This window comes from Micropterus salmoides, unplaced genomic scaffold (assembly GCF_014851395.1).
Source record: "Micropterus salmoides isolate LMB-PRFRI ecotype aquatic unplaced genomic scaffold, ASM1485139v1 Ms_hic_scaffold_16, whole genome shotgun sequence".
Taxonomy (NCBI): Eukaryota; Metazoa; Chordata; class Actinopteri; order Centrarchiformes; family Centrarchidae; genus Micropterus; species Micropterus salmoides.
Window position 1 is genome coordinate 9,971,307 of NW_024040707.1, and position 25,409 is coordinate 9,996,715.

At 39.8% G+C, this 25,409-nt stretch overlaps 1 protein-coding gene and 1 long non-coding RNA gene across 19 annotated transcripts in view; one reads left to right on the forward strand and one right to left on the reverse strand.

Moving 5' to 3' along the window:
• LOC119905391 (rap1 GTPase-activating protein 1-like) overlaps positions 1–25,409 on the forward strand; it is a 47,538-nt gene that overhangs the window by 1,500 nt on the left and 20,629 nt on the right. For 14 of the 18 annotated variants that reach the window (XM_038722388.1, XM_038722386.1, XM_038722372.1 and 11 more), the window contains exons 2-3: positions 7,780–7,815; positions 19,407–19,500. In XM_038722388.1, coding sequence (XP_038578316.1) covers positions 7,780–7,815; positions 19,407–19,500 — 130 coding nt within the window. Of the gene's footprint in view, positions 1–7,779; positions 7,816–17,031; positions 17,135–17,291; positions 17,310–19,406; positions 19,501–24,388; positions 24,956–25,409 lie in introns of those variants that run through there. The other 4 variants (XM_038722381.1, XM_038722384.1, XM_038722385.1 and 1 more) reach the window with 3 other exon arrangements.
• LOC119905392 lies at positions 20,552–24,412 on the reverse strand. Its single transcript, XR_005444813.1, has 2 exons — positions 24,289–24,412; positions 20,552–23,505 (listed from the first exon to the last, which is right to left on the reverse strand). It is a non-coding gene; the product is annotated as an uncharacterized LOC119905392 (long non-coding RNA).

The window sequence follows — 25,409 nt, forward strand, 5'->3', positions numbered from 1 at the left end:
TCTAACTTAAGTTTCAGACTGACATGGCTAATCATATTACAATGGTCCGCCCCATCACCGTCTGGGCCAGTAACCACACACTGCAGGCCAGTCGATCAAGGCGCATACCAATCGATTTTCTCTATGTCTCTTTTTTTATACATTGTGGTTAATCAGCCCAATTGTCCAGGGGCCCACCGGGAAAACTCCAGACACTTCTGACGGCCAATCTGCCCTTGGCTGTGTGGCAATTTTGGCAAAGTGGCCACAGTTGATACAGTCTGAAGAATAGCTCTTTTTTTAAGTCTTCACTGACACTTGCCTTCTATTACTACTGAATTTTTTTTCCATGTTTTTTTCTTGTAAATTTACAACTTTAATCTCAGAGAATGTCCAAGTTTAGTTTGTGTAAATTCATTACTTTAATCAGAGTTTTTTCTTGGAATATTGCCCCCCTCCCTAGGCTCCCTAATTTATGTTTTTTTAAATCTACAATGACCCTAATATGCCGTTGTAGAAAAGACTAGTTGTTTTGAAAAATGTATGTCTGGTTAACCGTCCTACCTCTGTTAAAGAGCAGCACACATCTGCTTCCCTGAGCTTTTCTACATAACCTAAATGGAACTGTCTCACATGAAGTGGATGAGAATGGGGCTAGATAATTAAAACCCACCCAAAGGTCACAAAACTTAAATAATGAAAGAATATTTACTTGGGTTTCAATTCAGTTTTGTTTCAGGTAAATTCCTTGATGAAATTGTAACATATTTAATAGTTATTTATGGTATTTCCATAGTTGTATAGCTCAAATTGTAACACATGTGCCACCATGTTAGGATTGATCATCCATTGTTGTTTGAACCCGCTGCGGTAAGGACTCATTGCCCTGGTACATGGTGCGTGTGCTTTACTGGCTGCGCTAACCAACTCCCCACAGCTCAGCTTTTCTAATATAAAAAAAATACTTGCATTTCAGTTTTCTGTTTAGCAGCAGCCTTGAATGCCATTGCACTTGAGATTTTGATAGGTCAGTCTGATTTCTCACATCAGCATGTGATCTGTAATACCCTCTGCCCCTCTGTTCTCTGCAGATCGGCCTGTCTGTGACACAGCATGCTTTGTAATGTATTAATAAAGCTGCCACTTAATTTGAGTTTTTATGTGTTAGGTTTTTCTTTCACTTGTTGGTAGGTTAATAGCCATTTCCTTTTGTTATTACAGGCAGACTACGTTTTACTGGAGACTGTAATTTGGCAGCAGAAATGTCAAGTGTGAGCACAATGTGGCAACACTGAGCTTTCATATCCCTTTCTGGACATGTCTCTACGTGTACTTTTAAACTTATAATGTTTACTGGTCTTACATGCCTATTGTATGCACCATTGTCCATAGTGTGCTCAGTGGCTTAACCTTCAGGCAACAAGGACAATGATGCTGTATGTTGTAGTGTCCCATATAAAGATTGGAAGAATACATGTCAGTCCTGTTCAAAAACCAAATGGAAAAACTTGTTTGTTTTGAAATGTGAGCATGCATGAATTGCTGTTAGAATTCTCTGGTCAGCTGATTTAAAAGGTCATGTCTTTCAGTAAACAAGACTACATGCTCTTTGGGGAAAAGGTGTTTCCCAGTGTTAAATAGAGTACTTGGTTCATAGTAACACTTTGTGAATATATTCAAGATCAGCATTTACATTGACCTCACCAGTTAACCAAGTTTCAAAGTGTTTGTGTAGTTTGTGGCTTTCACAAAAAGGCACACAAGGCTGTAATATCATTTTCAAGAATTTAAGGTTTTATTTTGATGTAACCCCTTGTTAGTTTTTACACCTAATCCTGTTTGGGGGAAAAAGTCTTCTATCTCTGTTTTATTTTTGATTATCTAGTGTCTAAGGCTTACTGCATTGAATATTGTACCATGGACAACAGGAAGACAACACAGAGAGGGTCTTTTTGTTTGACTAATACAAATGTTTGCATGACAAAAGATGATTAGACCGCAAGGCAGGGCTGCTTGAGAACAGGAGGCCATTCAAGTACCTTTCCAAGGGCAGTGGCAAAACAAACAGGAAATGTAGAGCTCTTCATTGCCTACTCAGTCAGTCCACCTTGCATATTTACTTTGCCATTCACATTTACATTCATATTCACAAAGGCAAGCCATTCGCGGAGCAGAATGGGCAGGAAGAGACTTGGTGAGCGGCAGTTAATTATCTAAGGCTCATGGGGCTACCAATCGTTAACTTTTTTTCTTGCTGTGATAAGAATAAAAACAAGGGGTTTTATTATAATCTTGTACTTTGTCCCTCCGTGCCACCAATACATCCATACATTAATCTGCAATCATGTCAGACAGTATTACTGCAACTTTATGCCTCTTGACACAGCAATTCTGATTACAAAATAACACCAACAATAGAGTAAAAACTATTTGATTGTGGGAAAAATCTGCACATTGATAATATGAACCCTACAATGATAGATTATCACCAGATAGCAGTAATGGACATAAATACCATCAATCACCTGCTCTTCTTTATCTAACCAGTTCACCTGTGGTGGCATCTTTTGAAACAATTTGCCTACAATCCCTCTGTCTTCACATGTTGATATACCTAGATATAATCAGAGAAGCATTTCACCGGGAGTCATTACCCTACTTATGTCAACATTTCCTGTAGCTGCAATAAAAGCCCTCCAGTGGTTTTCTGATGAAAAGCTTTTCACGTGAATCAGCTGAACAGTTTGCTTTAACTGTTAATTAACATGTTAATGGGCTCCATTACAGCTGCAATGGCACAGCAGTGGAGAACAGATTATAAAACACAAATGTACTTGGAGAAAAGTAACAACAGGTAGAGTGAAACTCAAAAAACTCTCCCATGATGGGAGCCATGAAACTACTGAAACCTGAAGTAATATTTATTTTGATGGCAGCGACCAACATTATTATCTTAATATAGTCATTCTAATATTGTCATTACAACAACACTAGGGTTCCTGGTGTCTATATGTGAACATAAGTAAATAACATTAAATTGATGCTAAACTGATTACACTAAACTACATGAGTATGAGTTACGCATAGTTACAAAATAAACACTAATCATAAGACTGACAACAAAAAACATGTCATGTGTTCTCTTGTTGGGTAGATATGATTGAAACTGCAGTGCCTACAAGCAGTCAGCATAGCTGTTGTACCAGTGTGTGTGTGTGCGTGGGTGTGTTTTCATGTTCACTGTATCCTACTGTACTGTAGCTAAATGAGGACATTCAACCACTATACACTTATTTCTCTGTCAATGGGCCCATTCAGTCCATGCTGGGTCAAGATACAGTATACAGTCTAGATCTGATCACATTCAGGTCTTATTACCACCCCAAGTGTTATATATAAAGATATTGTTCAGCATTGCTCAAGGCCTTGTGTGTCTCTCTCTGTATCTATTTTTGACAGTGTCCAGTTCCTAACCAGAAGCATAGGCTAGGGAATAGCTAACTGCAGAGTGAGGTAGTATAATCCATGTTTACTGTATGTAGGTGTTATTGTGAGAAAGACCTAATTCAGAATAAACTGAATAGGCTCACATGCTGTATTCATTCAGGCGTCTGCCATTGTTGAACAAATGTCGGTCTGTTGGTCGGCCCACCACTTTGATCCAGACTGAAATATCTAAACAACTATTTGATGGTTTGAAATTTTGCATGAAAATGTATGGTCCTCAGAGGATGAATCGTATGACTGTAGTAATTCCCTATTGTAATCCCACCACATTTTATTGTAGCTGTTGGGAAGAGGAATACTTTCTGCGCAACATGTGTACATGTTATTATCATGTTCTCAACATTAGTTTCACTGAATCAGTTAATTCAAATTGCTCTTGTGTTATAATATGCAGAATAATGGCAATGACGTTACACTTCAGTATTATACCTTTCTTAATTAATATTAATGTTAGATGGTTATGTTCCAGCATATTTACATTCTTTTAGTGTTTTCTTCTACTGGTTAGAAATAATTCAGGACAAAAATTTAACCTAGCCTAGTGAATAGTGAAAGGCTGTATTTATCATTTAGGTATTGTCCTAGACCTTTTAAGATAATTTGGTTATAATGTGTTAGTCAGTATCTGTCAGTATTATCCTAACTTAAGAGTTCTTCTTATATTTCTGATACAGAATTAGCAGTGCAAGAACATGTTACTGCAGCAGATTGGTAGCTAAAGAGTAAACTTGTTTGCTTTAAGCTGGGTTTCCTCTGGGCTGACACCTCCAGCCCTGTCTGGTGACCTACTTGCCATGAGCAGGGTTGCTGACTTGATATACACCACAGGCCTCAGCTAATTTCTGAAGTGAAGAAAATGTACAAAAGTTTAGCAGGGATGAAATGTGGAAATCATGAGCTACGCTTAAGGTCAGATTAAAGTTGAATTAACTAACTGTCACGGCTGCTGACATGGGGATGGCTAAGGCTAGGGCTTCCAGGACCTGCCTTGAGCCTTCTTATCCCTCGCTGATGATTGTTTTCATGGGAACCAGCTCGTGGTTGATACCAAGATGAGAGCATAGAAAAAGCATGAAAAACAATTTGCCAGTATTTGGCTACCACCTCCGGAGCTGTAATTCCTATCTGGGCCATGTTGCATTCCTAAATACGCTTGTTCATCTAGTCTTTTTTAAAGAAAAACTAGGCTACACACTGTTTTCACTGTGAGATGTGAATGTGAAAATATGACTCATTGCCCACAAAAGCATTAGCACAGGCACATTTGTTATAGCCTACTTTAGTTCCCCCCTGACCATTGTTCTCACAGAGAGGGACAGAATATTCTTTGTTTTGCTGGTGAGGTTGCGAGTTTTTCGCGTCTCGCTGTTTTCAGCTGTGCTGCTTCTTTATCTGTATGCTGTCCTGCTCAGCCTAGCTTGCTTTGCTTTAGTAATGGAACGTCTCTCAGAAACATTTCTCAGGGATGAATTAAATTTCTTTTCCTTGGGAAAAGTGGTAATAGAATGATTGTTGGGTATATGGGATTTATTTATTCTTTTGAATGACTTTAAAAAATCAAGAGTAATTAAAATTATTATATAATTAATAATTTCTGTACTTCTACAACTTATGACAAGCAGCATTTCCTGTAGCTTCTACAGTATATAATTTCTTTTGTCCCCCTGTCTGAAAACAACCATATTTTATGTCATCTGACCCTTCTGTAGCTTGTGGCAAGATGTCAGAATACAATATTTGTAATTGTATGTAGGCACATGTTTTAGCAGAGCATGTTCATTTCATAATCTTAGCAAATCTTTGACAAATGTATCCCATATCCAACCCAGTGTGTTGATAGGATGTCTCAGCTCTTTGGTATCATGTTCTGTTTTGTAGCTAAGGGTACATTTTATTGCACATTTCCTGTAATGGTTTTGGTATTTCAGTTTGGAGCCGTTAATCAATAATCTCACCACACCCTGGTTGATTTCATTTAATGGGAATTCCATGAAACCTGAGAATGGGGGAGCAGCACGGGAAGAGGTTTAGAAAATGTTATTCTTAGTGATGCAGTACATATCAAAACAGCTTTATCCTCCTCACACTCAGCTTCGCAAGAGCAGAGCTGACAGCAAATAAGTATTTTGGTTCTCTCCCAGGGACCAGTATACATTCCACTGAAGGTGGAGCTCTGAATTATCTGCACACACATGTCTGTCAGGCTCAGTGAAATCAATGCTGGTGGTAGATTTGAGATAGAACAACACCATGAAATCCATCTTAGTGACAATATATGTCACATCGAGACCTGGGGTTGAAAATGATGAGCGATCTTCTGCACTGAGGGGAATCAGGCGACAACCTACTGTAACAACACAAGCCTGTTGATTTGTGACTCCACAGTACAGTGAGCAAAACAAACCCCCAGGGCCTGTTTCCTCTCACTAACACAGCTTTCTGAGAAGAAGGAAGTTTGAAGCTTTCATTTTATCTTTTGAGAATTCCTCACAACAAAAGAAGAAGTGTAAATGTTTTTGCTTTTGGTCCGAGTGTAACCTCTTTGGGGAAATTTTCGTAATCAGTGAAACTAAGAGACCTTTCTATTATGTGAATGAAAACTGAAACTCTTTCTGTAGCCTGATTTTTAGCTATGCTAGTATACTGACTATAGGAATAGCAGTATACATACATATACATATACATATATACATATATACATACATACATACATGTATGTACAGTATCTCAAAAAAGTGAGCACACCCCTCACATTTTCCCCCTTAAAAATAGCACATCACACAGCCACTAATGTTTAAACCACTGGCAACAAAAGTGAGGGGACAGCAAATGTCAGACATGGTTCCCAGGTGATGAATCCTAATGACTTGCCTCCAGTGCCACCATGAAGTTTCGAAAGAAAACAACTGTTGGATGGATTGTCAAAACATTTTGACAATGTTAACACTAAACTAAGATGGTGAACACCGTAAACATTATACCTGTTAAACATCAACATGTTATTATTTAAGTACAGCTTTGCAGGGCACATTACACATTAGACTGTGTAGACTCTTAGTTTTGTTTTTACCCTTATTTCTGATACAGTAAGAGTCACTTATTTTTCCAGAATTGGTAGTTTGATCCTTTAGGTGGTGCTGTGTCATGCAAACTAATTATGTCCGGGGAAAGATGAGTAAGAGGTCTGAGCTCTGGTGGCTCTACTGGGAGACGCAGGGTGGACAGCAAGGGGAAATAAAATCAACCTTACAGCTTCGGCATTATTTGTATTATGTGTTGCTTTTGTCCTGTCTGGTGGTGTATCATCCCAAGAATTTCTCAGTGGTCATTATACAGCACCGGTGGTAGCTGCAAGAGTCCTGAGAGACATACTAAACATTCCCTTTTCTCTGTGTCACCACCAACAGCTATCGAAAGGCATTGCAGCCATGTGTCAGAGACAATTATCACTATCAAATATCCATTTTGTTGTTGCCAGTGAAGTTAAGAGCATCCCAAGAGAAGTTTAGATGTATTGGTGTTATTTTCCGATTAGTAGCAGAGAAGAAGTATGTGGTCCTGTTTGTGTGTCAGGTTGTTAAATACCCTGCCTTAATGACTTCAATATCGGGTTAAATGACATTGTGGTTGATGAGCAGAGGGAATGCCTAGTTTGTCATGAATTTCACCTGCCAGACATGAGGTTGATATTTCTCCTACACACACAGTGCCATCTATTGGCAGAAACGCTGTTCTGCATTCTCAGCTGAGGCCCAATGCTGCATGATATGGTTATTGTTTCCAGTGACTACTGCTCCAATCTGTTTATCCAGAGTGACTTAAGGACAGAGGTTTATTCTTGACTGACAGTGAGTAATGAGCCTCATAGTGCAGATTAAAACTAGGACAAGATTCATTTTGTCTCAGGAAACACCAGGCTAGTAATCATCCTTTCATCCTTGGAAATGCTACTTCAACAGATGGCAGGAGTTATTTCAGGGTAACCCACTGCATAACTGACATCTCTCAGTTCAGTAGACATTCTGTAAGTAGAAAGGATGGTCCATTATCCCTCTGTACTTTCCACACTTAAATAAGTCCATGAAAAACTTAGATGCATGCAGAGTAGACGAGAGTGTGCAAACTATACTAGAGTAGGATGTGACATTTTAAAGTAGAACTATTGTGTCTTTTTTTGTAGGTTAGTTGTTTTTGACACAGATTAGCACCAAACAAAGACAACCGGGATGTAGGGAAAATATCTAATTAGTATTCTTTAAAATAGCTGTGCTTTTATGTTTGTTTGTTTTTCAGAGTGGACAAGACCTTCTCCAAGGCCAGAAGCATATGGTGAGTTGTTCTTATGTTTTTATTTTTGTCACTAAATCTGATAAACTATGACAGTGGAAATGTCTTATCCGATATAAATTATATTTCATTTTGATAAACAAAAAACTGCGGATTACAATTTTTAAAGCTTGTAGCTCCCTGGAGAGGTGTTCAATGTCACTGACTTGTAAGTTTTTTATGTGGGAATTAGTGCACCGAGTAGACTGTAAGTGAGATGAATGAGCCAGTGAAAGGGAGAGCAGATGGGCAGCAGTGGGGAAACAGATACCTAGTCTGTCCTGCCATGTCTGCAGTGCTGGCAAGATTGGAGAGCTGCTGTGATTAGCACATGGAGGCAGGTAGGCAGGCAGGCAGGCAGGGAGCTGAGCATGCACACCTCTTGCCACTGTAGATAGACCCCTCCATTTCAAAATGCTTTAAGTGTGGTGACACGACTATCTAGCCCTCACCCCCCTCTGTCTGACTGCAGCAGGTTAAACAGTGCCTGGGAGCAGTATGTTCGCTCCTTCCCTCTGGAATACAGATACAGGAGGATTTCTTACCGGCTAGGCCTGCATTACTCAGCAGTGGCTAGGTTTGTTTGGACAGACTGCAGTCTGGCCATCAGGATACCACCATCAGAATGTAACAGAATGACTGCAGCTCACAGTGAAAAAGAAGAGGAGCAAGATGAAGAGGAGAACCTAAAAGGATACAAACCAGCACAGGAGATGACATAATTGTGGGTGTGAATAGGAGGAAGAAAGGGAAAGGAAGTGAGTGGATGGGATGACATGACAGGAAGTGTGATGGCAGCAAAACAAAACACATTTCAAGTTCAGCAGAGTCACAGCCATGTTCCTTTCTCACTCATGCGCTTCTTCAAAGCAAGGAGGAATTCAACAAACTGCTTAATGGTTCTGGAGGATCATTCTCACTGTGTTAATAGAACTTGACTTATCATAATCGTCAGGGTTTATACCCAGCAGGACAGCTCAATTTAATACAACGAAAACTGTGGCGCTAGGATGAAGCATCAGATATTTAACAGCTGCATTTACAAAGGATTCTTCACTTCAGGACAAAAGTTAGATTAAAAAGAAAACTAATAACAAACAAAAAAAACTCTACAAGCTGGGACAAGTCAACATCTTCCTTCTTGTACTGTATGTTGGACAGGATGTGACTAGAGATTATTATTAACAGTGAGCTAAATCTTCCTACGACAAAACTGTAACAGCACAAGCCAGCAAAATGCCGTGCTCACCTTTCCGAATTGGAAAGCCAAGAAAATTCCACATGAATCCACGATCAAATGTTACATAATAATTCATAATAATTTAATTCAATTTACCTTCCTGATGCATGCCTACCTCCAAAACTGCCCTATACCAACAATCAGGAAATGACTCAAGAAACCAACTTATGTATTTCTTACAAAAGGCAGGAATTTACTACGAATTATTTCAATCAATCAATCAATCAATTGAAGTTTATTTGTATAGCACCGTTTGTAGAGGTTAGTCTCTACTTATAACTGACAAGCTGATACTAAGACAGTACAAATCTAAACAGGAAATTGCACATGAGAAATAAACACTATGAAAATGTAATAATAAAACCAGTAATAAAATAAAATAAAATAAAAGGTAGATGGATAGATGGATAGATAGATAGATAGATAGATAGATAGATAGATAGATAGATAGATAGATAGATAGATAGATAGATAGATAGAACCAATAAGAGGGAATAGAACATTTTTAAGCATGAATACAGTGAAATAAATGATATAAATAAATAAAATAATGAAGTATTCTAATCAAAAGCAAGGCTAAAGAGCTAGGTTTTAAGTTTGCGTCTGCTCCCAGATCTGCAGGCAGACTGTTGGCTCTGAGAAGAGAAATTAAAAGCTACCTCACCAAAACTTTTTGTCTTGCACTTTGAAATGCCTGACAGACCCGCGCCAAAGGACGTAAGAGGCCATCCTGGTTCATAGATTGGATACATGTCAGACAAGAAGGCTGGTGACTCTCTGAGCCTCTTAGAACCTATAACCAAAATGTTATTAACCTCACACTGCACACTGTGGCACCTAATCTGTTACATGTATTTATTTGTATGTCAGGAATTGTTCACTTTTGATCCCTCGACTCTTGTAGTAGATTAAATGTTAAATGACCATCTTTAATTTGGTCATTGTGGGTCATACACAATAAACAGATGATCCTCAAGAGCCATCTCTGTGCTCTCTTGGGGAGGCTTGTAATTGGTTCTAATCCTGTTTTGCTAAACTCCCCTGATGGGAAGAAATGGGAGAGGAGGGTTAGTGTGGATAATGGCTGTACTGGAGTGTTATATAAGAGCTTCTCTTTTTCTGTCTCTCCTACACACATGCGTACATACATTCTCTTCTCTGTGTCCCTGGAGCATGATGGATTACTATGGCAAGTTGTCCATTGTATTACTTCCTGCCTGTTCTTTAATCCAACTGACTAATCCATGCTTCAAATCTCCTGACCTTCATGCAGGACAGGTTTGCACTTTTGAACCACCCTTGGGTGCTACTTCTGCTAACAAGGAAGAATCCAGGCTCATTTTCTCTAACACATAACATTAATTTTGTTCCTTCCAAAATATACATCTTGCAGCAAAGACTTAAAGTCCCCCTCCATTCAAAAGTGTATTTTGCTCATTGTTTTTTCTCTTGGGTGTTTGTGCTTCACTGTGCAGAATCCTGTTTGTGCAGAGATTGATGGCAGAAGGCTGTGTTCACTTCCATGTCCTGAATGAGGAAAGTTTATATGTACTCACTTTAAATCTGAATTTAACACTTGCATGTACAAGATGATTTTGTAACATCGCACCTAGTTTGGAAACCAGTCATGGTCCAACATGCAACCTGCAGGAGTGTGATATGGAAACCACTGAGAAGGGTAAGGGAAGTAAGAGACATCTTGTGCCTTTGAAATAAAAAATATAAGCATATTGATAGATTTTGGATATTGCAATGATTTTTTTAACCAGGTAGTTGAACTTTTTTGTGGGAAAACAATATCACAGATGGATTATTATTCAAAGCAGAGTATTTTCATATGTTTTAGACATGTCCGGGGGCATCTAACTTGAGCAGAGCAGTACAGCAGTGTTTGATGATTGTGTTGGTTTTAGCTGCCCTGACCTCTTTCCCCAGCTGGGATAGGGTCCAGCCCCCTGCGACCCTGTACACGACCTTGTAGGATGAGCTGTAGGATGAGCGGTTGACGATGGATGGATTGATGGATGGACCTCTATCCCCTAGTGGTAAAAAGTTGAGAACATGAATTGTGCAGGTGCAGTCGTGCAGTCTGCAAGTCCTATCATTAATAATTAAAATAACTGATCCTGAAATTGGATAAACTGGCAACTTCAGAATCTCAAGAGACTTTTCCTCAAAGTGTTTTCTGTTCCTTTATTTTTTTTTTTACACGTATCAAATATCGATTGTTTTGCTCAGTAGGTAATGCAAGCCTAGCCGGTAACACAGATTATTTTAATACTGCTGAGTAACCTTGCTATTTATTCCAAATTGTGTGATGCAATTTGTCATTCTATTTTTATGATGCTTTGTAAATTCTGGGCCTATCATCCTTTGTGTCCCATTTTTGCAGACAAACAGTTAAGAGGTGTCACTGTAAACACTCCTCTGTTTGTGTTCACTGATTTCCCGGGAGATGTCATTCTACATCATCCTCTGTGTGTCTGCTCTGCACATGCGCTCACCGCTGCACTGTGAAGCCGAGTCGTGTGTCAGTTTGCTTGTGCACGCTCATCTGTGTATGTCAAGCTGAGTTGTCTGGAAGAGCGGACATAGTGGGAGAGCAAACTGTCAAGCCCAATCAGACTAGACTTTCTCTCTGTGAGTCTCCTGCTGTCGGACCAAATATAGCAACAAAGTGACAATCTCGCCCCGGGTTCTACCCCTCTCAATAATCGAAATCCTAACATGTCATCCACCATCCAGCACCAGCACAAGATGTCTTAAAAAACATAAAGCTCAGATGACAGCAGGCTGTTGAAGGTTGAGACGAGACCGGGAAACTTTGACAGGACATTTCCCTTTGACTTTATTTGATTTTTGACGCTTTTCACAGCAGCAAAGTTGTTGTGTCAGCTCTAAGTTCACTTCTTTGCCTTCAGACAGTCTCCTGCAGCTGTAAAACAGGGCCACAGGTATTGAAGAGGCAGCCATAGTTTATTCCTTGTGTTTGTGGTTGGGTATATCCCTGAGTATACATTTGGGGATGGGCATATCCCTTGTAGAACCTATTTATTGACACCTGTCATGCCATCAAGGACGGTGTGCTAAGCCACTGGGATGAAGAGGACTTTCTTTTCCCCGCTTTCCTCCTGGAAATTCTTGTAAGAAAAAAACGTGTTGCACATCTGCATGTCAAGAGCTTATATTGTTGTTGTTCTTGTCTTGATTTATAGGAGGGATATACACTTCATTGATCAAACAGTATGAATACATTAGTAGCTCTAATATCAAACACAAAAGAGCATTAAATGATTCTGCGGTGACCCTCTGTTTTTGAAAAGGCTGCATGAGTACAATTTCCCCAGGGGGCAAGTGCAAGTCCAAGGAAATCAGGACAGTGACATTATTAAAGATAAGCAAAATGGAAATTGAGAACTATTGGTAGAGTGATCATGCTTTATTCAAAAACACCTGCTGTACCTGGCCTTTTATTGCACACTAAATATGGCCAGCTGTCAGAGAAGGTGTGGGTCCAAGTGAACCCATCAGGGACTCTCTTCACACATCAGATCCTACATATTTTATTATTTATAATTCTTTGCATGTAGCATTTGTTTGTACAGCCATTTTGTATTTTTCTGTTCGTGCCATGCAAAAGAATGTGCTCATACGTTCAAGTAAACCAGTTAGTGTGTTCTAGTACATCGATAAGAACTACTGAATAGGATTTCCATATCTGACTGTTGTAGAAAATGACTTTTAGAGGTTCATTTCCCTGGAGAACAAAGTGCTTTCTCAGACTTATCTGCTTTTTGAACTTTGTCCAATATTTGCTTTTGTCTGATTGTGGCAGCGGCAACTTTAATAGCTATAGGACAAAGGGGCCGGGAATGTTTTGCATTTTCCAAAACGGATTCGGGAAAGTCATGGAGTAGGTTTTTGTTTCTTCCTTCTCACACACAGAATAAGACACCTAAATAAAGCTGACACCGAAGACCAATTAAATTGTTATGTTACATTTATAAAATTTTATTTTACATATTACATACAATATATTTATGTAAATGAACTGCCAACAAAATTATTTTTTAACAACTGTTAAAATCTCATAAAAAAAATAATAGAGATTTTGAGTGGAAATCAGATCTTTTTATCTGGAAAGACTGCCTTTGAGGCTCAAAGTGCAGTCGCATAGACACAAGACAAGTAGCTGATAAAGCACTGCTCAGAGAAATGGTTTCACACCAGAGACAATCATCCTCCCTTTTGTTTGAGTGCTTCAGGAGGTTGGGAAGGACAGCCCTGAAAACAGGGCAATTCCAAGGTCAATTTATGTGGTAATTAATAGCACATGTGCTCCTCGTATATATGGCCATTGGAGGACTGATGGTAGGCAATGGAGTAGGTGTTGCTACTTTGGACTTGAAAAAAATCTAAGAGGGAGGTCTATTCCTAATATCTAAGCTCTTTCGGTATCATCACTGGAATATATGATGACACAGTGGTAACAACACCACTGAATGTGTTGATGTCTGACCTCTGAAATTTTAACACACATTATAAACAGCTTACTGGTTAAATAACTTTTGTCAACAGTGCTAACACATGAATTGAGGTGGTTCAGTAGGTAATGCTGACAAGGAGATGAGATAATAGGCTGATATTACTCAGAGACCGTGAGGAATATACATTTAGATTTTTTTCCAATACAGAATTTAACCTTTGTTAAGCCACAATAGCATTGTGGCTCTAGGGATGGCAGTGTTCATTGGGTGGTCCAGTCTAACATGTCTACTAGATGGATTACTATATTTTTTTCAAATGGATGTATCCTTCTGACTTTGGTGATCCTTTTACATTCATGTTCCCCTCAGGATGAATAAATAACCTTGGTCATCCCATAACTTCCCACCTAGCACCACCATCAGGTCAAAATTTTATTTGTAAAATATTTTGATTTATGGTCAAATTCCTGCAAAACTAATGACATTTCTATAAGCTAGTTGTGCTTTGTGTTTAGTGCCAATAACAAAACGTTAGCATGCTAACAAGCAAAACTGAGATGCCGAAAACAATATAGCATCCTTAACATTAGCCATTGCAGCATTGTCACTGTGAGCATGTTAGCGTGCTGACAGTATCAGCCATAGCATCAGCAAGTACATCCTCATGGAGCTGCTAGCATGGCTATAAAGTCTTAATCAAATAAATTTTCCTAAACAATCAACTCTCTGAGGTATAGTTAAGACTGCAGTGGTCCCACTGTACACACACTGGTAATTTAATTTTAATTATGTTAAAAGAATCAAGAGATAAAGACTCTGGGCTGGTGTAACTAGCATGGATATTATTTACTGTTTACTTTGTGCCTCTGCAGTCACTACCCAACCAAACTGGGCTGGTGAAACAGGAGAGTATCTACTGCGAGAAAAAGAGGTCATAGTCATAAACATGCTTACCTTTCATATTTGCTTTAAGCCCCTCCTAATGTAGCCCAATTAATCAGTTCAAAACAAGATATTTTAAAAAATGCTGCATGATTATCAAACCAGTCCCAATCACAGTCGCAGTGGGGTTCAGGTGTACTGCAGAGAAATCATGGAGGGGATGTAAAGTTTCTTCAAAAGTTAGGAAGGAGTTGGCTCTCCTACTTTGCCTTGCAAACAAACTAGGGCTTGATTAACAGCCAATTTGTTTAAGAGTGACTAGAGGCGGGTTTTAAAAAATCAGCACAGAGAACCTTCAGACTTTCTACATCCAACTTTTGTCTATAGTCACAGATTACAACACTGGCCTTTTTCACTCAAAATATTTCTATTAATTTAACAGGTAGGCAATGATTTACCATGGAGCATCTTCATGATAAAAATGTAAATGGCACAGCTCATGAATTCAGTTCTGTTTTTCAGCAGACTCTTGCAGCTCAGTGCTGTTTGCAGCCCCCACCGCACCAACCCCCATCCCTCCCCAACCTCGTCCATTTATCTGCCCTGAGGTCAAGAAAGTATAGCTCATCCTTTGGGACACTGAGTGATTATGCATAAATAAACGTTCATTCGTATTTCAGAACAGCAGCCATCTTGCCTGCTGGAGACCTCTGACATGTTGCTGGTGTATAATAAAGTGTCTGTGATTGGAGTCCTAAACCTTTAACTACCATTGGAGGTCATTGGCTGGTCACACACAGCCTCCCATACACATTACATTCCTGCTTACTAGGCTTATTTTGTTCAGTTTGAATCAGAAGGAACTTTTATTTTTGTTTGTATAAATTAATGAAACTTGATGAACAATGCGGAGACAGTTGCTGACTCTTGATTTCACTCGCCCTAATCTTTTGAGAATTATAGGATCCAACTAGCTTTAGCCATTATTATGAGATTGTGTCTTGTATCATTATCTACCTCATCTTGGTTGAGAAATAGCAGCTAAAAAGCTGGAAGGCGAGAGATGCTGAGAGAGGGTGGGAGGCGGGGACTTATTAGGACAGCAGCAAATCTCAGAGGATAAGGGTTGGGGGCAGGATAGGGAGTGACCATAGGCCATTTCACCAGGCTAATGGGATGGGAATCCCTGGCAGCGGGCAACTTTTGGATTCTGCTGAGGATTTTGGTGCAGTGAGGATACGAAAAAATTAAACTATCTTCCTCCACAGGAGATAAAAATAATGCTCCACATCACTTAGGATTTTCTTCTTATTCTGTTATTATTTATTATATTGTCAGCATACAAGAGAGTCCTCAATGAGTCCTCAGTGAGGTCCCAGACTCTCATTCTAAATGCATGTGACTTTGATTTGATGGGAACCAGCTGCAATGATCCATGTTAAAACACTACTCTACGAAATCTGCCTCTTATCCGATAATGTGGTTTTTTTTATTATCTATAAGCACTATTGACAAAAGCCCTTACAGACATCAATTTAATTTTTTGACCCCACTCTGAACTCTTCCAAAAAGATTGAACCGCATTTGTGACATCTGCAGCTTTTGTGCGAGGGTTTAAAAGAGAGATTGAGAGAGATTATTCCCCCACTACAGCAGGATGCCTCAACAAATCTAGGCAATGTTAAAGTTTTGTTCAATGATTTAATACAGGGGGTTTTTGTCAGAAAGCTTTGGACAGAGAGAGGATTATTTATTTTGTTTATCACAATACACAGCTCTTAATAGTGCACAGTATGAGGACTGTGCTGTAATCCCTTGTTATCTCTTCATGTCTGACACATACAGCACACACACACAAATACATGCACAAACTTTAGTCCTAGGTAGGCCTATATACTTATTCATTGAGAAGCTGTCTAAGGAAAGGACAGTTGAGTCGACACTTGTTGTTATTTAGCAGGGATTTAGCAGGAAAAAGCACTATTGGTGACATTAGTCACTGGTCTGCTGGGAAATGATGGTAGCTTAGTGGAGGAAACACACATTTTCACTGGATTGAATGAGACCCATTACAGTAATTAAAAAGCTTTCCACACATGCTTTCTCATCCTGCACAATTAGCATTTAGGAGGCTGCAATGCCTGCTCACCTTTGGGAATTTAATGTTGGATATAATCACCTTGTTCAAGTCATATCATAATGAAAATGATTGTGCATGTGGGTGTGTTTTTTCACGTGTGGCTGATGTGGTTGCCACAGCAACAGCCCTAGCTGGCTTGTGAGGCAGTTTGGGGATTGAAGGCAACCCCCATTTCTCTAATAAACCCTGCTTTCCTTTCACTTTCTGAGCGGCAGACTTCAGTCGTCCCCTAGAAGGATGGTGGGGGTAGGGTCTCCTGTTTTGAAGGGGATTAGGGTGGTGGTGTTGGTGGTTGGGGCTGGTGTTTGTGGTATAGAATGCAGGGATTTGGACATGTACCACATCATGGTTTGTGTGAGCTTGAGAGTAGACAAAGAGGTTGGAGATGGAGGAAGTGACAACTAAAGAGCACACGTGTGTGTGAGACACTGAGTGGGAGGAGAGAGAGAGTGAGGGAGGAGAATCAGCGGCAGAGAGGACGCTCTCTGGGAGTGTGCGACAGTCTAAAGAGCTGAGAGTGAGGCCAGCAGGTGAACGGCTGATGGATAGCAGCAAGTGAGCCGACTGAAGCTGGTGAGAGAGAAGAGTAAACGGAGACAGAGAGCAGAAAACTGTGAAAGGTGGGGAGGTGGGGAGGGGGGAGTGAGATGCTTAACTAGAAGAGAAGCGTAGACAGTGAGTCATCTGGCTGAGTGCTGGGTCACTGTCCGGACTTCCCAGGGAGCGTCCAGTGTTCAGTTGCCTTTGTGTGAGTAAGTTTGCTGCTCCGCTCTATGCAGGACATCAGGTTGCCTGGCACGCTGTGACTTCTTCACACAGCTGATTTCTGTGGTGCATTGCTAACCAGCTGGTGTGTGTTATGTAATTTGTTGTGGTGTTGGGATGAAGCTGTAGCTTAGTGCTGCAAACTGAATTGCAGGAGGGCTTACGTAGTAACCGCACAGAGCAGGCAGGTGTGTGTGTGTGTGTGTGTGTGAACAGCAACATGTAATGTGTGATGCACAACATGCCTGTGATGAAGGGAGAGTTTGTAATGATCTGTCACTCTCACTCTGATGTGTGTTTTGATGCTGCCAGAGTGAGATATAGATGATATATAAAGTATTACCTCAATTATTTTTGATATAATACAATGTCTATTTACAAAGCAACTGTTAGAAATGAAAGCTTTTTCTTTCACATGAATGTATGTGTGTGTGCCCTGCATCCATCTAATGTGCATTAGTTATAATTAAGAGTTCAGAGCAGCTGATGCTCTATCGTATCCTGTTCTCCCATGGGAGAGCTGCTGCTGGGGCTCCCGCCTCGGCTCTTTCATGTTTATTGAGCCTGCTGAGAAAAGGGCCATATTCACACAATTGTTCACATTTTATTTGGGTGATGCAGGAACTTTCTTGATTGAAGATTCACTTCGTTGTGTAATAGCAGACAGAGCTGTATGTTAATGATTCACACTCTCTTTTCTTCACCTATATTTGATTCTGAGTACACTCAGAACATGAAAACAGATTTCCATCTCGGTCTCTGTCCCTCTTAAGCAGCTGTTTGTCTTATCTACATCCTCAGTGATAGACCAACACAGCTCCATATATTCACTTGTGAAAGTAAAATGGTATGAACGACACACTGATGTATTTACTGTGTACTCAGTGTACAGCTACACTATCTACTTGAAAAATATTTTGTTTTCGAGTTCAAGAGTTGTCCATTTTGTCTCATTGAGTTATTGAATGCGCTGATTAATATTTCTCTGCATGTGGAGCTTGGTAACTTTTGGCTGCTAGAGAACACAGCACCTTGTAGATACAAAGATACATGATACGTATTTATTTGTGGCTGCCACAACTTTCTTTGATCACCACAGCCAACAAGAAACATTTTCCGCTTTCACTGCTTCATTATCATTCAGATCCACTTTTTTTTTTTTTATTCAGATCCACTTTCATATTCATCGACCACTTTGTGTGTTTGAAATTGATCGAATTAATCAAACCAATTGAAAGCCTGCACAAACTGGCCAGTTGTCAGTGTCAATAAGGCACCATATTCAGCAGGGGTATTGATCAGTGATCCTGTGGGGATAAAGCCGTCCTGGTAGAGATATGGAGCAAAGGATGCGTGACAGTCGAGCTCGGTATTAGCAATGTGCTGCTCTCCTGGGCTGGAGAAGAAAGATGCTCTGTTTGAGTAAATGTGAAACTATGGGTATTTTGTCCCTAGATCCCTGAATTGTTTGTGAATAGCAGCTTATGCACTAAAAGAAAGGAAGAATGTGCAAATTATGATTTGTTTTTTTTTCCTTAATGATGGTCACAGTGAAGAAATCATTTATTGACTTATTTACTGTTAACTGTCAGACATAACTTCTATATGAAAGACAACTGACAACTGGCCAGTTTGTTCAGTCTTAAAATGAATGAGCATGAAAAAAGCACCTAAGCACCAGGTTTAACCTTGTATCACTAGGGCACTGCATATTAGAAAAAATAGCTACAGTTCCTGAACTGATTCATAGAGATCTTAATTGCAGTTTATATTCTCTGCTTTTTACAGTGTTGTAAATTAGAGGTCCTTGTTTGTGTGTCTGGACATTTTCTGTAAACCATGTCATTTCACCACTATGTGGTAATGTGCTTTATTTTCTAGAAACATAAATAAAATAGAATGGAGTGGTAACCTAGAAGATTTTTTAAACTCTAAGACCCCTAGTCTATACAAATGCACTCTGTTGCTAAATTAGACCAGCAACATTTCTTGAGGCATTACCTTTTATTGTCCTCTTGCTTGATCTCAAACTGAGTGACCTTTTCTGACTGAATGTTCTCTTGAATCTGTCTGATTGCAGGAAACAAGATGGGAGCGACCCCCGAATTTCTGCAACACTAGAGCCCCAGCTGTTCCAGCCTACACTTCCATACACCACCTCACAATTCCACAAGGTAGGAGGAGAACCCCCTCGGTTGAGTTTGCATTTTGACCCCCTGACCCTGATGTTTCTTTCTACGATATTGTGTCTCTACGCATCTTGTTTCTGCACCTGTTTCTGTCTGGACCCACTTGGCTCGGTGTTCTGTGTGTATTTAATCTGTCACGACTGTATCAGACCCAGACTTTCTGCTTGCAGTGTTACTTTGATTTTTATTCTTGTCCTCTTTTGTTTAACTTATGTAATTAGAGTGCACAGAGCTCCGTGTCTGGGATGATTATGTGCGCCTGATTCAATTAATACAAATTTATTTTTAGCAGGAAATTGTCAGTTTGATGCTGACAATTTCTCAATCCAAGCCTAACAAGTCTTATTCTATCAAAGTGAACAAAATACAGCCTGTCTGAGCAATAGTTATTTTTTTATCAAAAGACAAACTTCTTCGCCCCCACCAAAGTCAGTAATGTTTAATCAGTCTTTATGTGGGCTTCAATTGTTATCCAGTTGTTTTAATGCAATCGTATGATGATGATGAGCCAATTTTACTTCAGTAGCAGTTCAGTGTCAGTTAAAAATAATCAACACATTTTGGAGGCTTTTTAAAAGGGTAAGCTAAAATGTGCTGATTTGTGCACTTCCAAAGTGTTTTTATTAGCTTGTGATACATTTTCTGCCATATACTCTGTAAGTTCAATCTAAGAGTGAATTCAATTTGTCTCCAGCTCAGTTTTCAGGGTTTTTCCCCCCATTTCATTTCATGTATTATTCTTCCTTTCTGAGGAAATCATATGTATAAATGCCATATTTAATACCATAACAGTTCTTTAATAATGTAGATATTGTACATACCCACATTCCTTTATATTTTTCTTTATATTTTATATTTATACATTCTTTATTTTACCTACTTTCTGTCATTATTTCTATTCCTTATGCTTTGATAAGTGTGCAACTGTGACAAAAATTTCCCCTTGGGGATATATAAAGTATTTCTGATTCTGATTTCTGATAATGGGAAATTGATGTGGCTGTACATTCAAAATAAAAATGAAGGAAGAATATGATTAAGGAGAAAGCCTTTCAACGAATTTATTTAGACTGTCACAGTACCTATCAAATCCATCTTGCAGTTGGAATCTTCATGTCTACCTTTCACGTCTTATCATTATAATGAGCAACTGATGTGAAAAATCTATTTTGGGATATTTCGGGTACTTAAAAACTGAAAAAAGCTGAGGTTGGTGAAGATAAAAAGTGGATACTATCTCACTCATGTCAGATTGGTTTTATAAGATCTCACACTTTGGATGGGGCTTACACTTCCTGCAGTCTGACTTGATCTGAGTAGAGCAGAGGGAGTGGGAAGAGAAAAGGATTAAAGGAGAATTTGGAGATTGGGTAGTCACTCCTGATCCCTGCAGCACACACTGTCTGTAGGTGCCTGACTTACAAGTTACAATTAGTCAGACATGAGGAGAGGACTTGTGAAACATCTACAGAATACTGGCTGTCTTTGGCTTCTATGTCATGCAAATGCACATGTAAAGGCACAGATGAAGGTATTCCAGATTTGGTTCATAGTATTTTCCCCATTTTCTTTACATCCTGTAGGAGAAACAACAGAAAAGTGCATTACATATGGGTTTGTAATTGGACAGAACAAAACGCTACTACTCCCTAAAGGGAAATTAATAAAAATGTAAGTTATATTTAATATTTGATCTCTGTAACTCCATTTTAACCCCTTTGATTTGAAATTCAGGAAAAGGAACGTATCTTATAAGGATATTGAGGGACAGCATGGTAATGTGATGCACTGTAGTATGACAGGGGCTTAGTGGGGCAAGACTCAGAGGAGTGTATCACTTTAATCAGAGCCCTGCGAAAACCAGGTCAATCTGCAATTAACACCACCAGGTCTTATGGTCACTGCCTAATTCAAACCACACTACGATGCTGTCATAGTAACATTGTTGCACATTTCTAAGAGAGGAAACACAAAATCTATTTTCAGAGTTTGCTATAGAATACCGTTCCACACACAAATTAAAAACAAAGTATGTATCTCAAGACATTTCTGAGATGCTAATAATGTGCATAACCAAACAACACACAGATTGTTATTTTACTATTTTGGAGTTGGGGTTCCTAACACAAACATGTTTTTTTTGCATTGTTTTTAAATACAACCTGTTTTGTGATAGTAGTAAGATCCTAAACAACCTTAAATTAGCTGGAACCAAAAGGCAGAACTCAGACCTAGACATATTGTCCATCAAAGAAAAAGACAAAAATATATTCTATTCATACTATTCTTCAGTCTTGTGCTGCTGGTCAGAGTTTTAATGAGCTCTGGGAAGACGCTTAGAGTTGCACCTGAGACGTCTGGAGGAGCGAGGAGGTCTTGCACATTTAATTTGCCTCTTGTCATAATGACAATCCTATTAGCTCTTATAATGAAAGGTCTCAGCTCTGACACCTGCACTGTGTGTTAGCCTGACTCCCTGTGGATCCCACACCTCCTCCACTCTGGTCATTTCTGCCACATGTTTTTCTGCTGCAATGAAGGTTGCTGTTTGTCTCCACTTTGTTTCCACTGCAGTTTGTGTGTGTATCTAGATTCCTTTTCAGACTTTAGTCTCCTTTACTCTATCCATCTCAGTATTTTCCATCAGTGTTTATTACTGATCATCTCCTAATTTTTCAATGTCATTTGGACTGTCCATATACAAGGGATGATGTACAAGGTACATTTATTTGCCTATTACAAAAAGATTGTAAAATGAGATGCAGTTTGTAGTTCCCTTAGCTACAAAGTAAACGTTATATACATAAATTATAAAAATGATATACAGAAATAAAATATTTTTCATGGTTCAGTGCTCAGGATGAATTTAAGTCTAAAGCCTCGGGGAAGAAGCTGCTCTGTAGTCTGGTGGTGCGACAGCAGATATTTCTGGATCTCTTGCCAGATGGCGGCAGGGTGAACAGGCTGTGACTGGGGTTGGTAGCCTACTATCTTTTAGTATCCTTTGGGCTCTGTGCAGGCACCTCGCTTCACTCATATCACTGATGTTCGGAGCTGGGTACCAAAGATCTTCTGAGTGATTTTAATTATCCGCTGAAGATCCCTCCTTTCCTGGGCTGTGCACATCCCATGTCAATTGGTGAAGTTTCCAGTCAGGAAGCCTTCTATTGGTTCTCTGTAAAAGGTGACAAGAATTTGGCATGGACATTTTGCCTTCTTAAGTTTCCTTAAGAAATACAGCCATTTTTTAGCTTTCTTCACGAGCATGGAGTTGTGAGATGACCATGTCAGATTCTCTGTGATTCCCAGGAACCTAAAACTGTTCACCTGCTCCAACTCAGCTCCACTGATGTAAACAGGAGTGTGTCTTTATCTCCTTTTTCCAAAAATCATTGATCAGCTCCTTGGTTTTGCTGCTGTTGAGCAGTAGGTTGTTCTCTGCGCCACTTAGCAAGATTATCAATTTCCTTCCGAAGCCTCATTGTTGTTTGAAATCCGATGATGTTGGTGTTATACGCAAACTTCACAGTTGTCAACATGTTGGGGGTTGCAGTTGTTGGTGTACAGCGTGAACAGGAGGGGGCTGAGCACACAGCCCAGAGGGCCTCCGGTATTGAGGTGTGGCTGCCAAACTGAACTGTCTGGGGTCTGTTTGTGAAGAAGTGCAATATCCAGTTGCAGAGTGTTATACTCAAACCCAGAGTGCTGAGGCAGTTTCATGGGGGAGATTGTGTTGAATGCTGAACTGAAATCCAGAAACAGCATTCTGATGTAGGTGTTGTGTATGAGGCCTGAGTAGAGGGCAGTGGAGATGGCATATTTAGGGTCCAGGCTGGCTGGATGTTGTCCTTTATGTGCTTAAGAACCAATTTCTCAAAGCACTTCATCAGAATGCAGTGCCACAGGGAGATAGTCATTCAAACTAGACACTGCAGTCTTTTTAGGTACGGTGACAATGGTGGCTGTCTTGAAGCAGGTGGGAACATTCTCCTGTGAAGGTGATATGTAAGAAATGTCAGTAATAACACCAGCTAACTGATTGGAACAGGTTTTGGCTTTCAGTCTCACTCTGGCGGTGCCCTGTGCTTCCTTGTCACCTGACTTAAAAGCAGCTTTTTTGGCTCTGGATAAGACCCCTCACCTCTCCATTCATCCAGGCTTTCTGATTAGGTAGTGATTTTAATGTCTTAGTGATCACCACATCATCAACACATTTGTTGATGTATGATGTCACTGATGATGTATGTTCCTCAAGGTTAATGTGGCTGTCTTGGGTGGCGGCCTCTCTGAACATATGTTAGTCTGTGCACTCAAAGCAGATTTTACTGTTGGTTTGACCCTTTGAATCAGCTGAGTGTAAGTGGGCAGTAGAAGTAGAGAAATTTTGTCTGATTGACCAAAATGGGGATGAGGGAGGGCTTTGTAGCTGCCAGGAATATTTGTGTAGACAAGGTCCAGAGTATTGCTTCCCCTGGTGGGGATGTGGACATGCTGGTGGAATTTAGGTTCAGGAACAGTTCTAAGATCTGTTTGATTAAAATCACCTGCTATAATAAAAACAACAACAGGTTGTTTTGTCATGTGATGTTCAGTTTTTAAAATATGTGCATCTGGAGGAATGTAAACAACGACGACAAAAACACTAGTGAATCATCAGGGCAGATAACATGGCTGACATCTTAACAGTAAAAATTCCACATCAGGTAAACACTGTCTATTCACTTTGACTGCGTTTGAGCACCAAGTTTCATTAATGTAAACACAGAGTCTTACCGGAGTCTTGAATTTTATCAGCGCAGAACACGCTCCCCCCTCAAGAGTAAATATAGTTCCTCTGTGAACAGGAGATTGATAAAGGACGTCTATGAGAGTAGAAGAGTTGGACTCCACCTCCAGCTACCTGTCAGCCTAAGTCAAGATAGCCTTAGTGATAAAAACAGAGGTGGATGATATGTGGTTTGGATTTCGTCCTGCATTGCTACACAGAGAGATTGACAAAGAAGGATCAGCAGAGGACAAGACACCTCTAGCTGCAGTCAGAGGATTACTACTCTAAACTTCAAGCACTATCAGCTGCCTTTGCATGCAACCTGAGACATACACTTGCTGATAATCTTGTACGTTTAGAGGACGCACTGGGAGAAGCCAGCGGATCCTGTCTTCAACTTTGTATGAGCTAACACTTTGTCAGTCATGTTTGCAGTTAGCAGGGATGCAGCTTTACCTCGGTTATGGGACACAGTCAACTCTCTGTCATTTGACAAATGCACAGCAATCTGAGACTGAGTTTAATCCAAACCTGTTGAAGTCAGCCAAGACGAGGAACGTCATTTGAAGCTGCAGATCACTGCTTTAAGGAAAGTTAAAAATGGCTAAAAATCAAGACAACCACTTCAATGCTCCAAAGGTGACAAAGGCACACTGGAAAAAGCCCCGCAATGTAAGTAGCTTTACTTTAGAAACATGCTGGATGGAAAACATCACTGGATGGAAAACTAGAGAGGGAATTTGGCAGCATTTTCAGCAGAGGCTTGGAGAACTTCTTCTCCAAATTGAGATTAAAGTTGCAAATTCAAAACCTGACAGTTTATCTTGCTTGTTTGTTGAATTGATGAGCTGAAGAAAAATGTCTATTTGAAGGAGAACATTTCTAGTTCTAATATTAGGTGCTCTGTTAGTATAAAAAAACAGGTGACAAGATTTGGTCAGACTTATTCGTGCTTTTTTGGTGCTATATGTCATGGCATATGGCTTTATGGCTAATGCAGTTGTTGTTTGAATCCAAGGATAAGATGTAGCTCAACACTAAAGGTCCTCTTTTTCTAACCTCTGGTTAATGTTATTGAAGCTGGCGTTATTTACTTTCAGGGTTTGTGGCGGACTATTGTTTGCAC